Raw genomic sequence first — 16506 nt, 5'->3', positions numbered from 1 at the left:
TATACTCTTCACCTCATTAAGAGGTTTCATTCCAGAAGATGTATACATTAAAGTAAAAGAAAGCTACAATATGAAGTACAGTACATCATGTAGACAACTGAAAACTATGCGTAAAAATACTTTCATTTATTTTTTTAGATTTTTTAAGAGTGTTGAAAGGCATTCAAATATTTGAATACTATGGAGGGCTTTATGAGCCATACTGACGGTATCCAGGAACTCTGGTGTCACATCACCTTTTTTTCTGATGTTCACTAGAAGAAAGGAATTTTTGAGAGCATCATTTCAGAAATCCTTTACTCATACGTAAAAAAAAAAGAGTTATTCCAATATTCAGTGTCATGATTAGAGTTGGAAACAGTTGATGTTACGTCATAGTTCTTAAATTCTGATAGTATGGTCCATATTAGCCCACCATAGAATTCAAAGATTTGAACGCTTTTAACTCTTTTCACAAAACCTCTTCAAAAAATAAATGAAAGTATATTTATGCATAGTTCAAAGTAGTCTATTTACTAATGCCTGCTTGATTTTTAGAGGTCTTTACCTTTAAGACTGAACTGTAAATAACAGAAAACACTGTTGATGCTGGAATAATGCTGTATTTTGTTTGTGATCATAGCTTAATTCTTCTGGTATGTCCATACCAGTGTACACATACCTTGCACATAAATAAATAAAAGATGTTATTGAAATCAATTATGTTTCATTGTAATGTTCAATTGAAAAAAAAAGAAAACAAACTGAGACAACATATAAAGAGAAATGTAATCTCCCAAGCCAAATTGCCATGTTGTATGTGAAAAAATCTGAGAACATTGCGGGTTCCACAAATTAAATGTAGATGCGGAAAACATACCATCATCTGCAGGTTACTGTCAGACCCTACATATGGCTGGAGAGCTGTTAAGAAATGAGTTAAAACCAAGAAGCACTTCAAGAGAATCAATATGAAGATAACTGGATAATTTAAGAAAACAACTGAGATTATCTTAACGCACCAGGCCAAAAACAGGTGGATGAGTTCTGCAAAGATCACATAGTTTTGAACTTGGTGTACATAGCAGTAACATTTCGTTTTCACATGGGATTACACAAGTCAAATTTAACAGACTGAATGGTTTAACAGTCATTTGTCTTTCTTTAATACATGAAAGTTACAAGCTAAAAGACCTGTCCTTGGTTATTAAAATCATCCATTAAAAATGACAAATAAAACTTACCCTTGTAGTTAGAAGAACATGTACAAACAAGATGCAGTGGAAAAATTCACACAATGTAGTACCAACAGAGAACAAAAACATTCAAGGTGCAGTAAATATTTCACTCTGAAAACACCCAACAAATATTTCATCCCATTTTGGTGACCGCCAAAGTTTCTTAAAATGAAACAAAATTCAAAATGTACAGTGTTTATTCAGCTAGTAATACCACACCTGGGTTTTAGGCATACGGGTTCAGTATTTAAGTTGTAATCAAATCCAGCGCACAAGAAATTGAAAACCATTCCCGCGTCCGGTGTCCAAATTAATATGCTGCACCGCTCTCTAATACCCGCACTTTCAGCTAAAAAGAAAACAGCAGTGACATCTGCACACCTTGCAGAAATCTAAAATGATACCCCTTCCATTATATCCAGCATAACTTATCAGACAATGCCCTGTTCTGTAACATTGCCTCTATTTTAAGAAACATCCCTTGTGATTTTTGTGGACATCATGCTCTCTTCTTCAGTCTGTTCAGAATTCTGCTCCAAACCTTCTGAGTTTACATTGTCAGGTTTGGAACTATTTTGTTCTTGATTGGAATTCTCTTGTTCCAGTGTACAAAAGTCTTGTTCCGGTTTTGAACAGTCTTGTTCCAGTTTTGAACTCTCCTGCTCCATGGCTAAGTCCCCAGCAGCTCCATGATCCATGTTTATCGACGTGTTGGGAGAGTCTCCCGAGACCGTGCTCAGTGACATGTCTGCGGAATCGCTTTGACCCACCTCCATGCCTTCTTGTTTTCCCTTGCGCTTCCCTTTGCGCTTTCTCCCGTAGTACGGGCCATACGGCTCTTTCTCTTTTTCCTTCTCCATGTGTTTAGCGTAGTTAGAATATCCGGCTGGTGCCTGGCTCAGAAGATGAGCTGGCTCGTGAATGTTCAGTATCTCGGGTAGCATGTACGGTTTGAGCCAGACTACCAGCGGAGTTGCACCGAATGTGTAGTGTGTTCTCTTGTGGTAAAACAGTAATCCATCAATCTGAAACCATACAAATGTGTGTACACATAATATTTATAGCAAACATAATACAGAAATCACAAGACCTTTGTTAATGATATTATAATAATTATGATAATAAATAATATAATATAAAACATGGCAACTGATAGAGTGAGACAAATAAAACTCTGCAACTGCAGTATGGATATTTAGATATTATGTCATCCAAAAACATTTATGTAGAGCCAGATACAATACTAAAGCAGTATAAACATGACAACTGGTAGAATCAAACAAATAAGACACACTGAAAAAGAACAGGATTTGGACAGTTGAAGGGGAGAACTCACCGGAAACTGAGCTGCTGACAGAGCTGAAGGAATAACTTCCTTGTTACAGGGAAAAGAGGGCAGGGGTAAGAACTTGTACTGTGGTGGTGAAATAAGAGCAAGAGAAAAATAATCACTAACTGTAGCAGGTAACAATGCACCATTGTTTCCAAAATAAATATTGAAGGAGGAACAAGCCGGCAAAAATTTCTTATTCCATCTTGTGCTGTTAAAGAGACAAAATCTTTATAAATACGTGCTCAATGTATCACACATGATGTGTCTTACGGCAATGAAATAAGTGTTACACATAGGTTGACTTTGTCGACTTGGGCCCAGTTGACAGATTTTGTGATTTTGTTTAAATGGTAATAAATAAATGGCATTTTGAAGAGTATTTCATTTACAGGATGGCAGTCTGGCTTTAATACAAGTGAAGGAAACCAATACACTGCAAATATACAAATTTTCTGACCTAAAGCACCATCCAGACACCATTGAAACAAGCTGGAGTGTGTCACACTTGCTCACCCAACTTAAAGAATGAATGAATTTCGGCAATATCATCGCAATTAAGCTGGCAGAAGTATTAAAACATTTTATATTTATCTTATTCATGTTTGTTAAATAAATGTGAAAAAAATACAAACCGGATTTAATTTAGAAAAGCATCCAATCTCTGGATGCTCTGAGAATTTTGTACTCAACCAGTAGAAGCGGAATTCTGTCTGCAAAGAAAAGTAATTAATCACCGTAACAACAGTAATCACTACAAACGCTACAAACAGCAAAATTCACCAAGTTTGGCAAACAGCAACAACACAGTCCCTCACCAAGGTAACAGACAATCAAGCCACCTGAAACTTCTGTACATGTAAAGTGTACATGAAAGAGCCATGAAAAATGACTTCATAGATAAAAAAAACTTTCACACGATCAGCTTTTGATACTATTCTTCTGATCTTTAATTTAGTCCAAACCTTGAAATTCTGACATTACCAGTAAACACTTGTACTTTTCAATTTGAGTTTGGATTGTTAATGCAGACATCACAAAGGTAAATTTATTTATTTATTTAATTTGTGTTGTATGCCGTACTCAAGGATATTTCACCTATACGATGGCGGCTACCTTATTTTCATACAGTATGAATGGTTTTAATGTGCTGTAGCTACCTTACTTTCATACAGTGTGAATGGTTTTAATGTGCTGTATCTACCTCACTTTCATACAGTGTGAATGGTTTTAATGTGCTGTATGTACCTTATTTTCATACAGTATGAATGGTTTTAATGTGCTGTAGCTACCTTATTTTCATACAGTATGAATGGTTTTAATGTGCTTTACTCTCCTCACTTTCATACAGTGTAAATGGTTTTAATTTGCTATATCTACCTTACTTTCATACAGTGTGAATGGTTTTAATGTGCTGTATCTACCTTATTTTCATAGTGTGAATGGTTTTAATGTGCTGTGTCTACCTCATTTTAATACAGTGTGCATGATTTTAATGTGCTTTACTCTCCTCACTTTCATACAGTGTAAATGGTTTTAATGTGCTATATCTACCTTACTTTCATACAGTGTGAATGGTTTTAATGTGCTGTATCTACCTTATTTTCATAGTGTGCATGATTTTAATGTGCTTTACTCTCCTCACTTTCTTTCAGAGTGGATGTTTTTCAATGTGCTGTATCCACCTCACTCTCATACAGTGTGACAGGTTTCAATGTGCTGTACCCACCTCACTCTCAAACAGTGTGACAGGTTTCAATGTGCTGTATTTACCTCACTCTCAAACAGTGTGACAGGTTTTAATGTGCTGTATTTACCCCACTTTCATACAGTGTTACAGGTTTTAATGTGCTGTATTTACCTCATTCTCATACAGTGTGACAGGTTTTAATGTGCTGTATCTACCTCACTCTCGTACAGTGTGAATGGTTTTAATGTGCTGTATCTACCTTATTTTCATAGTGTGAATGGTTTTAATGTGCTGTGTCTACCTCATTTTAATACAGTGTGCATGATTTTAATGTGCTTTACTCTCCTCACTTTCATACAGTGTAAATGGTTTTAATGTGCTATATCTACCTTACTTTCATACAGTGTGAATGGTTTTAATGTGCTGTATCTACCTTATTTTCATAGTGTGCATGATTTTAATGTGCTTTACTCTCCTCACTTTCTTTCAGAGTGGATGTTTTTCAATGTGCTGTATCCACCTCACTCTCATACAGTGTGACAGGTTTCAATGTGCTGTACCCACCTCACTCTCAAACAGTGTGACAGGTTTCAATGTGCTGTATTTACCTCACTCTCAAACAGTGTGACAGGTTTTAATGTGCTGTATTTACCCCACTTTCATACAGTGTTACAGGTTTTAATGTGCTGTATTTACCTCATTCTCATACAGTGTGACAGGTTTTAATGTGCTGTATCTACCTCACTCTCGTACAGTGTGACAGGTTTCAATGTGCTGTATTTACCCCACTTTCATACAGTGTTACAGGTTTTAATGTGCTGTATCTACATGTACCTCACTCTCATACAGGGGGTGCTGCTTCCAGTACATCAGGTCCAGGACAAAGTAGGTCTTGTTAGCTTCATCCAGGATACAGTCCATGATAGTGCAGTCTGCAACATGACAGGGCAGTCTACAACATGATAGTGCAGCCTACAACATGATAGTGCAGTCTACAACATGATAGTCCAGTCTACAACATGATAGTGCACTCTACAACACGACAGTGCAGTCTACAACACGACAGTGCAGTCTACAACACGACAGTGCAGTCTACAATATGACAGTGCAGCCTACAACATGACAGTGCAGTCTACAACATGACAGTGCAGTCCACAACATGACAGTGCAGACAACAACATGGCAGGGCAGTCTACAACATGACAGTGCAGTCTACAGCATGACAGTGCAGTCTACAACATGACAGGGCAGTCTACAACATCACAAAGCAGTCTACAACATGACAGTGCAGTCTACAACATGACAGGGCAGTCTACAACATCACAAAGCAGTCTACAACATGGCAGCACAGTCTACAACATGACCGTGCAGTCTACAACATGACAGTGCAGACTACAACATGACAGTGCAGTTTACAACATGACAGGGCAGTCTACAACATGACAAAGCAGTCTACAACATGGCAGTACAGTCTACAACATGACCCTGCAGACTACAACATGACAGTGCAGTCCACAACATGACAGTGCAGTCCACAACATGACCGTGCAGACTACAACATGACAGTGCAGTCTACAACATGGCAGTACAGTCTACAACATGACCGTGCAGTCTACAACATGACCGTGCAGTCTACAACATGATAGTCCAGTCCACAACATGATAGTCCAGACTACAACATGATAGTGCAGTCTACAACATGATAGTGCAGTCTGCAACATGACAGTGCTGTCTACAACATGATAGTGCAGACTACAACATGACAGTGCAGTCTACAACATTACAGTGCAGACTACAACATGATAGTGCAGTCTACAACATGACAGGGCAGTCTACAACATGACCGTGCAGTCTACAACATGATAGTGCAGACTACAACATGATAGTGTGGTCTACAATATGGCAGTGCAGTCTACAACATGACAGTGCAGCCTACAACATAATAGTGCAGTCTACAACATGATAGTGCAGTCATCGGAATTGTTCAGTCTGCATGTTCTACAATGAAATTCCATCAACTACATACAGATGAGTGTTACATGTATCTATTTATCTGACCAGTATTTAATGCCATACTCAAGACTGTTTCACCTAATATTATGGTGGGATGAAAGTGGGCATATCCACTCACAGGTTGGTGACACACCTTCCCACATACAACCGAAGAGGAAGCCAGCATGGGCTGGACCCACAGCAATCGCACTGGTGAGTCACTGTGATACGGTAGCATGAGTATAGCTAGTCTCCACGGCACTTTACACTTTTCTTCAATCTATAACACATTACGTGACGTATATGCGCAGCCATGTATTTTTTTTTCTCTCTATTGCGCATCAAATGTTTGAGAAACGGATGATGCATGGTAGGTTCCAAATGCAGACTAGCTATAGGGAAGTTGCATACTTCTGGGTAATGGACTTCTGGTTACATATATATGTCACAGTAGACAAGCAGAAGCCAGTGACATCATTTCAGAGCTAGCTACTTCTGGCCTGGTTATTTGTTTGTTTACTTAATTTAACTGTTGTTTAAATGCCATACTCATGAGTTTTTCACTGATACAATGGCATTGAGTTTTATAGGAAACTGGAGAGCCTGAGGAAAACCAGCTACCTTTAGAGAGTTACTGGTGAACTCTCCCACAAAATGATATACAAATATGCACACCATATGTAGACACTGTTGGAAGACAATTTATCTTTAAATGAACACAGCCACATAAGCATTACTGACCTGTTAATTCTGTCACCAAAGCCCTATGAACAGTACAAATTCCATGTTTAAGGCCAGGTTTGAACCCCCACCTCACGTGTATACTAGTGATGGTTTGTGGTTACATGTATTGAAGAATGCTTCGTCATGACTGATTTATGTTAGAGCACTCAATTTCCAATGTAATGTAGCAGATGACATACATGTATATGGTATCAATGACAGACGATAGTCTTTTTCTTAAGAAGCATGATCACATCTGCATGTACTTTAAGGAATTTTGAATTTCAACAAATGAGATAAAACAATAAGATCATGAAAAAAGGGAAGAAACAATTCACAAGACTGCTCATTCTAAACAATACACATGTCGGTTGATTTTGATTAATAAGGATTAAAAGGAATATGATTTGAATGTTTGTTTAACTGCTTGGATTTTAACATCACTTTAAAACGTATCTGTAGTGCTGCCTCACTGGAATGCCATTCTGATGTGGTTATGGTGTCACACATATGGTGTCCTTCCCATCACAGTTTACTGCAACCAGATCCAAGTGCCTAGCACAGAAGTACATGTTTCAACCTGACTGACATTCAAAGAAGAGGATACTCTTTTGTTTTGCTCACTGTTCTTTTTTTTTTTTAACATCCATATCTCTTTTATTAGTTGAAATAATAACTAATAATAAATAATAAATTCCTCCTGATGTACCCTATTTTTCCTCACAGGATGAGGTTATGATCAACAAAGGACTATTCAGGCTAACATATCACAGAATAGCATTGAGTTTAGCTGTAATAAGCTTCTCTTATCTCAAGACAGAGAATTTCACACTCAGAATACCATAGCAGCTTTAACAAAGTTAACACTATTAAACTCACCACCCATTTTACTTCTGTAATTTCTATTGCCTCCTGGTAGAAGGGACTGGAATGTGTTCATCTTAAAACCATTCTTGGCATAGGCTGATGTGGAGTTCTGCAAGATGACAAATGTAGAATGACAAATGATGGAACACAATTAAAGGGATACAAATTAGCCAACAGACACACAATTAAAAGGGATACAAATTAGCCAACAGACACAAAATTAAAAGGGATACAAATTAGCCAATGATTGGCTGCTCTTTATAAAAGGAGGCAAACCTAAGCTAAACAGAATCTTACATGCTGTGGATTTATTCTGTGTCCACTCAAGTGGAGCCTGAGTGCGATACATTAACACAGTATCTTCACTGTCATCCAATCAGTGTTCATCCTTTATCCCTTAAAATCTATACCTTTTGAACCTGCAAAAACTCATTGATCAGCCTATGCTCATATACTATTTGGAACAAGATACAACTCCAATAATTACACTCCAGGGTATTTATATTACATTTTGTTACACCTTACTAATTACATTATATACACAAACTTGGTGATTCTATGTTAACTCTTAAAAGTTTACAAGTATTGCAGAAAAATGTTTAAATGTAGGATAAGCCCATAAAATGTGTCAATACATCATCAAGGAGTAAACTTTTAAGGTAAAACAAGGCATCAAGACATCATCAAGGAGTAAACTTTTAAGGTAAAACAAGGTATCAAGACATCATCAAGGAGTAAGCTTTTAAGGTAAAACAAGGCATCAAGACATCATCAAGGAGTAAGCTTTTAAGGTAAAACAAGGCATCAAGACGTCATCAAAGAGTAAGCTTTAAGGTAAAAAAAAAACCAAAAAAAAAAAAAAACATGTACTGCTGTAAGAATCTGTAACATAATAATGTATTGCATAGGTACTACCTGTGACGCAACGATGAGAGACCGCTTCCCTGTAGGACAGATGACCATTGTCCATTCCTTCTCAAAGTCATCTGGCACCTCGACTAGCCACTCTGAAAACATCAGCTGTGGAGGCAAACACAGTATTGTCCTTAATGTAATAAACCACATTCGCATTTCACATCATTAAAACGCTATTGCATTCGCCACAACTTGACATGACAGAGCAGCTGTGGTCAATCAGCACCAATCAGCTTTTAAAGTTTGACATTTTCAACGGCTAGTAAAATGACAAAGATTTAAAAGTATCAGTTTAATCATGGAACTTTCAATTTCTCGATTGTTTAAGTTCATGTGGACAGGAACAAGATTTGCAATGTAAAGTAAGCATGCTAAGTTATGGGCCCTCAAATGAAAACTAGCACCCAGACCCTGTATACTATGAGATCTCGCAACAGTTTAATTAAACTTTGCGACGAAAAAAATGTGATGCATGTCTGAAATGGAATGTAGTTTGCTACAATGCTTCAACTTGCAACTTTGTATAATTGACTAATTTCACAACAGCAATTAGCCAAATTAATTTCTCCAGACTTCTGAACAAAAGAGTGATGATTGTGAATCATCTGTAGGAACAACAACCATACACCTAGCTAGGCTTTTTTCAGACAGGAGCTGCGCCCTGCTCCAAAATATGTAACCTATTTTTTTTTTTTCTTTTTTCTTAAGGAAGCTGTCTGAGACTAGCCCAGTTCACCCCTTTTGATTTCTATCTGTCTACTTGGTACACATTTATTGTGATGTTACATAACGAAGATATCACAGTTCAAAGTAAGCAGACATGTGTTCATCAAAAAAATCAAAACCTCCACCATGATATAAGTTTAGATCAATCAGAAGTGAGTTATTTCTATTACCAAAGAACGTACCTGCTCCACTCTAATGTTACAGGAATTCTCTATTGCCTTTTCGCCATATTTATTTATTTATTTATTTGATTGGTGTTTTCGCCGTACTCAAGAATATTTCACTTATACGACAGTTTCCAACATTATGGTGAGAGAAAACCGGGCAGAGCCCCATGGAAACCCACAACCATCCGCAGGTTGCTGAAAGACCTTCCCACGTACGGCCTTTTTGACATATATTCTGACAAGCATAGGGTTTGATTGATGCGACAGGTTTCCTGTTTCTCTCATGTGATGTATTACCTGATTTTTATAATATCTTCCTGGTTTTCGCAACACCACATCATACTCCATGTCCTCCTCATCTCTGTCTGAAATCTTGTGATGCTGACTATCCCATGATCCAACTGACAGATTTCTAACCAATGCATTGCAATCAAATCTTCTCCTGAAATTTTAACCACCGGTGACACATTCACATCACATAAAGCAATATTAATCCTTCTAATGACAAATTATACTGTCTTTATAATTATAAAACGTACATATACAAGGAAAAGTATTGGATAGAAACACAAGCACAGCCTACATGTATACTGTAGAATTTTTCCAGGAAATTCATCACAACAAGATAATCAAACTAAGAAATATGAGCAAAATGGGTTTTCATTCTTTCACTCATATAAATATTAACTTAAAACAGGCTACACATCATACTAGTACATCCTCTCAGAACACAGTCTACACGCCAAGCAGAAAATTTGATGAGCAACAGATGTAGCTTGTTTCTTCATCGAATCAGATGAAACTACATGCCATGAAGCAATGAACTCACTTTTTTTGAAGATCAAGGTATCTCCTTCGTCTTTCATCCTGGCTGTGCTTATCACTTTTCTTCTTGTATTCTGCAAATCTTGGATGTTGGGCTGCTGTGGTGTTTGGTTCGTAAGTCACGTGAAAGCTTGTGGCAAGAGCCGCTGTTAGGTCCTCCATCTTTGTCACGCTTGACTGAGATAGAACAGAAACCTTAGCTGGCTATTTATCATTTTATTTGTTTCATTCTATACTGATGAATTCTCCACCAATATGACTGAATCCCAGAGTAAAAGACCAGCCTCCTGACAAAGCCGAACCTGCGAGGGCTGGATCAGAGCCAGCAACCTGATTGGAGTCAGTTTGTGGTGAAAAACATTGCAAGAATAATCTTCAGTATTGTAATCTGTTATGGGCCATATCGGTTAAAAGCTCTCAGAAAGCATCATTTTGAGTTGCATCTTTACATATATATTACATAAGCAATCCACTTCACTGCATTACACCAGGAAATGTTTGTGGAGTAATAACATGTCATACTGGTGGACAGCAGCAAAATTCATGTAAGACTTCATGAAGATGGCAAAGCACCCACAACAGCTTATTGTCCCTATGGGGCCATCCATGATGTAGGTTTTATTTCTCTCCATTTTTTTCTAATACAGGTTGGTTTCCTCAATGACAAGCTTTAAAACGCATTATACAACATCTGAAAAAAAGAGACTTTACTTCTGTTTTATTGTGGGCCTACTTTTCACAATATTAGGTTTACATGCAACGTTAAATCAACGCTTATAAGTTGTATGGACGTGTTACACAGTCTGTGCTGTCACACGAGTTAGATACGACATCCTCGCCTACTTCAACTACACAAAAACAGCAGCTTCAAGTAGAGGACATGCTTGTCATGCTGTGACAAGGCTGATCGTGCAACTCATAGTGATGGCATGTTGTTGTTGTACCAAACACTTTACTGTACCGGTACCCTACATGGAAAAAAAGTTTTACTAAGCACATAGCAACAGCTATATTACCCTTCCCGCCTGCAGTATACGCTTGCTTTGCTTCTCTTCACACCTTTGGAAATCGTTGTTATCAAAAGATATTTAACTGGCATCAACCGACATTACACTATTCATCGGCACATGGTGTCTTGTTGATGTTAGGTGAACGTATGACGGGGAGATACAAGTGAGCGTGAGTACGTGCGTTATATAAAAACGAACACGGACTTTCATGAATGAATTTTTTTTATTGGTATTTCACGCCTAACTCAAGAACATTTCACTGATGCAAGGGCGGCCGGCATTATGATGGGAAGAAACCGGGCAGAGCCCAAGTAAGGCCGGAGAGGAAGTCAGTATGAGCTCGACTAGAACTCACAGCAACGAATAAAATAAATCAATCAAATTTCAGATCCTCCAGATTTATTGTGCTAAAACGAACAGTAAGGACTAGATAGGTCATTATTAATTTGATAATCAAACGGATTAATTGCACACAAGATTGATTCTTATCTATCTGTCACTGCGTCTGGTTAAATATATACACAATTTTGTCTACTATAAGTACAATTTAGAGAGCAAGAGGCTCTTGGGTTTTCACAGAAAAACGTGAAGTACATGTACAGAATTTTGCAATTCTTTATTTTCTGTCCATCAAATCGGGCTCTTCTACGAAGACTTTTTAATTATTCAAAAAATGTTCGCCAGAAGCCTATCTGAGGCTGTCATAAAAGTCGGATCCCCATAGTTACCCTAGGAACCACGACATCTAATCTCGGTGCTCTGCTTTTCGGCTCCGTACTCTTTTAGACCCTATACATGTGCTTCTCGGGTCACCCATTAACAATGAATGACTGAACGCTCGTCTCTACGACACTCTAGGGTAGAGGAGCTTCCGGAGCCTAGACAGAATCTACGTCCTCGCCTAATGTGCTTGGATAGGTTTTTAAGCTGCCATCTCCCATCCGGGCCTAAGTTTTAGGCTCATAAAAAATTTTGACCATGTGACTTTTACGATTCTCTACTCTTCCCCCATGTTGGTGCCCCAACTTTGAATGTCTGCTCAAGTAGTAGCCTAAATCTATGGCAATTTATGGTCGCGGCCCATGGACCCTCACCTAACGTGCTGGGGTAACATGTTAAAATTTTCATTGTCTGAATGTCACGTTTACATTCAGTCAGACCTCCATCTAACGATGCCCCAAAATGGCCGAGATCTCTTATGCCGCAATAAAGTCGCGCAGCTTCTGGGGCCTAGGCGGCCCTTGGATGTGGGAAGTCTGCCAACAACCTGTGAATGGTCCTGGGTTTCCCCGGGCTCTGCCCGGTTTCCTGTCACCATAATGCTGCATTCCGCGCAATGGTCCGTAAATCATACTAAATCAGTATTTCATTAGAAGTTAGTACTTCTTTATTTATTCATTTATTTGATTGGTGTTCTGTGTGTTAACCATTCTGTAGAATGGTAACCCCTATGTAGATCTGTGTAAGCTTTGCATGGTCAAGACATATTGCAAAAACGTATCTTTGCACTCTATATGCTCCAAATTTTTATCCTTCAGAAACAACAATTTGTTTCTTGATGGTCTTTTAATTATAACACACATATATAAGCTTTATATTTAGGTCACAGTGCAGCAAAACCAAAAACTTTTTTTCGAGTTTGTTATATATATATACACTAATATACTGTGGTTCATGAGAAGATCAAAAGGAAACCTTTTATCGGTGATTTAATGCATGTAATCTGGACTTTGGCAACACAAAAGTTGTGCCCAAATTTCATAGGACTTTGGAATTCAAGAACAGTCAAGAAGTTAGCAGACTGCACCTTCACTTCAAATTTGACACAGTTGTTGTTTAGAAACACACGTTGTTCTTTCCAGAATTAAGTGCATGGTGTTCAAATCGCTGAGAACTTCAGAGGTTAACACAACATTCATTTCAAGAAGGTTAAGGCATACCTTAGTTGAAACATTTGGTTTTTACTTTATGTACAGTTTAGGATGTGTTCTAGTATATATACAAGTACAGAAAAGCTTGACAGCTTTCTACGTAGTTCGTAAAAGTGGTTTTAAGCTAGGTCTACTGTTGTCCTATAAATTAAGGCACCAGCGGTCAGTCTAGAAATTAAATAACCGGCTGTGGTGAAGTCAACGGTGATACTTGTCAAAACAACTTTGTTCGGGTGAGAGCCCGAAGTGGGATCACTAAACTGGCCCCGCGTTCCCAGTATGTTCATCGATGACGTCCATTTCAGAATATTCCCGACCATTGACGGAAAAGTATAAATAAAAAGAGGGCTATTAAGAGATATAAAATATGCATCAGTAACGATATTTGTTAACTTTTTGTTTCTGCGGTTGCTATGAGTTCAAGTCCAGTTCATGCTGGCTTTCCTCTCAGGCGGTAAGCGGGAAGGTCTACCAGCACCCTGTAGATGGTTGTGGGTTTCCGCTGGGCTATGATCGATTTCCTCCCACCCTATAAGTGAAATATCCTTGAGTACAGCGTAAAACACCAAATAAATAAATATAGATCTACTTGTGATCAATTCCAAATGAGAATATCACCGAGAATGCTTGGCGAAGTTGAATGATAAGGAAATGGAGGGTGTGAACCAATCTCATAGAAGTCGGCTCTAGAAGCCTGATTTTTTGTCAGCTAAAATTTATACAACACTTACTCTCTGTCTGTACCGTCAGTCAAACTCTTGCTTCCTTATTTTGGGACGTGAAATGGGCTCTTTTATTTATGTATCTATAAGGACGATTGTGATTGTACATGTACATGGATTAAGGATAAGTCGCCACTGGTCATCGCAAGAGACTGGATTGGGAATCTGTATACAGCTGGGGATGTGTCACTATTGTGGGAGCAGCTACCAGATCTGACTTGGTAAAGTGAATTTAGATACATGAGTGAACCAGACGTTAATTCACGGCAACATTGCTGCGGATGCTCTTTAGGAATACAGGTTTTTACTCATGGCCAATTTCAAAATTAGTTTTCAACAATTAGACAACGTTATCCTATACATAAAACTATTTTCAGAGCGTTTAACCATGCTTGCAAATCAGCACTCTTGTTGAAAGCATCTTGACAAAGCATGCTTGTGGAACTACTGTATAGGCCTATGTAGGATTTTTTACCACAAAGGAACCTATTCTAGTCTCGATTAACTCCTTATGATGCAGCTGGATACTTTCGCAGTCTTTAGAACTTCACGAACAATGATATATATATCAAAATTTCGGTATTTCGGCAAGAGATAAGTGGCCTCAGCAGCTGAAGACTGCAGATTCTGGTAAATACACGAGTCCCCCTACAACCATACCATCCTGTCTTGGTCCACGATTATGTGGCCTTATCTTGTCCAGCTAATGGAGGAGGTTTTTTGTACATTCACTGTAGCAACCAAGGAAGCTTATCACTGAGTACACAATCCATGTGGATAGCCATTACGATTGATCAATGGGTCGAAATCCCAATTATGCTTCCAGTGAAACTGACACTGAACTGAGAATACATGCGGCTGCTAATAAGTCTTGTAAAACATTATAATTGACTGAGAAATCTGAGCCTTTCGCGAGGATGCATCTTCAATCTGTTTTTTTCCTTCTGCTCGGTGTGTTAACATCTTGGACTAATTCCTGCTTCATCGCCGTCATCCTGGCCAACAGGTCTCTCCGGACTGCAACGAACTGGCTTCTCGTCTCTCTCTCACTCAGTGACATGTGTGTCGGATGTTTTTCGTCCACGTTTATGGCCGGCCTTTTGAATCCCAAAAAGCTAGATCCCGGGAAAATCAATGAATGCACTTTCATCGTCGTTGTTCTTCTGGCATTTCCTTGTGTCTCCGTTCTGCACATGACAGTCGTAGCCTTGGAAAGATATGTAACCATCATGTACCCTCTTCGGCACTTCGTTATTCTCTCCCGCCGCAATCTCGTACTTGCGGTCGTCCTTTGTTGGGTATCACCTCTTCTGGGATTTAGCATTGCAGGAACAGTTTGGCACAAAATCGAGAGAAACACGGAGAACTCTACCAATTTTGTCTGTTCTTTGGATCTCGTTACGCCTTGTTCTGTTCTGTATTTCCTATCAGCCGGCGTGGTCGTGTTTTACGGCTTAGCCGTCGTCTTATACGTGAGGATTTTCCGTGTTGCCATAAAACAGGTGCGGCGTGTGGCAAGCCAGACGATGACGACAACGTCCGAAAATGGTCATCGGGCTAAGATAATACGGAGTCAGGTTAAGGTGGCGTTTCTGATGTTCATGACGGCAGGTGTCTTCACCATCTCTTATCTACCCCTGAGTATCAGCCTATCAACGCTGTGCACCGATACTGGTGAACTGCGAGATTACAAAATCTTCAAGGTGTTTAGCTTCTTGGCCTTTCTGAATTCTGGTCTCAATCCGTTGATCTACGGTCTGGGCAACAGACCCATTCGACAAGGCTTTGTTACCTGTTGCTCAGATTGGAAACGACGAACTTTCTCCAGAACAAGGAGAGTTTAGCATTTAGGTGATGGATATCTATTGTTCATCAACGTCGTGATCAAGAATTTCGAACGCCAAAGAATCCGAACATTATGGGCTATATTCGTAAAAAACCTTCCAAGAATATAACAAGTGTTTATGGACGATAGCGCGAACGGCGGATGTCTTCACTATTTTTTATCTACCCTTCAGCATCATGTTAACGACGTTTTAACGACGAAAAGGTGTTTAGCTTTTTAGCATTCCTAAATTCTGACCTGAATCCGTTGATTTACGGTCTGGGCTACAGACCAATTCGTCAAAGCTACGTGACCTGTTGCTCAGATTGGAAAAGTTGAACCTTCTCTAGAACAAAATGAGTTCTTTATTGGGGTGAAGGTCATGCATATATATTGATTACAAATGTTGTGAACAAGAATTTTTAACGCCAAAGAGCACATGATATGTCACACTCGTGAAAATCCTGCTACGAATATCACCCGTTGGACAGTACAGTTTTGTAAATGCTTGACATTTATTACTGCATGTAATCATCACAGCTGCTAAAAATACCTGACAAATTTGT

At 38.7% G+C, this 16506-nt stretch overlaps 2 protein-coding genes across 2 annotated transcripts; one reads left to right on the top strand and one right to left on the bottom strand.

Annotated features, from left to right (window-relative positions):
- Positions 1 to 4: 4 nt before the first annotated feature.
- Positions 5 to 11600, bottom strand: LOC135472523 (snurportin-1-like). Its single transcript, XM_064752066.1, has 9 exons — positions 11512 to 11600; positions 10457 to 10629; positions 9925 to 10069; positions 8735 to 8839; positions 7832 to 7928; positions 5072 to 5169; positions 3183 to 3260; positions 2554 to 2631; positions 5 to 2242 (listed from the first exon to the last, which is right to left on the bottom strand). The coding sequence occupies exons 2-9, from the start codon at positions 10612 to 10614 to the stop codon at positions 1685 to 1687; spliced, it is 1317 nt and encodes a 438-aa protein (XP_064608136.1). The 5' UTR covers positions 10615 to 10629; positions 11512 to 11600; the 3' UTR covers positions 5 to 1684.
- Positions 11601 to 15203: 3603 nt separating this feature from the next.
- Positions 15204 to 15959, top strand: LOC135473443 (D(1A) dopamine receptor-like). The gene has a single exon (XM_064753294.1). It carries the CDS (start codon positions 15204 to 15206, stop codon positions 15957 to 15959), a length of 756 nt encoding a protein of 251 aa, XP_064609364.1.
- Positions 15960 to 16506: the final 547 nt, after the last annotated feature.

The sequence above is a fragment of the Liolophura sinensis genome, chromosome 8, assembly GCF_032854445.1.
Source record: "Liolophura sinensis isolate JHLJ2023 chromosome 8, CUHK_Ljap_v2, whole genome shotgun sequence".
NCBI classification, from domain to species: Eukaryota; Metazoa; Mollusca; class Polyplacophora; order Chitonida; family Chitonidae; genus Liolophura; species Liolophura sinensis.
Note: the sequence above shows the minus strand (reverse complement) of the source record. Positions and strands in the feature narration are given on the sequence as shown.

Coding starts and splice junctions, on each gene's coding strand:
- LOC135473443 (XM_064753294.1), top strand. CDS start 15,204: ATGGCCGGCCTTTTGAATCCCAAAAAGCTAGATCCCGGGAAAATCAAT.
- LOC135472523 (XM_064752066.1), bottom strand. CDS start 10,614: ATGGAGGACCTAACAGCGGCTCTTGCCACAAGCTTTCACGTGACTTAC. Junction 3,261..5,071: donor ACCCCCTGTATGAGAGTGAG/GTACATGTAGAT, acceptor TTTTCTTTGCAG/ACAGAATTCCGCTTCTACTG. Junction 2,243..2,553: donor TGTCAGCAGCTCAGTTTCCG/GTGAGTTCTCCC, acceptor GTATGGTTTCAG/ATTGATGGATTACTGTTTTA.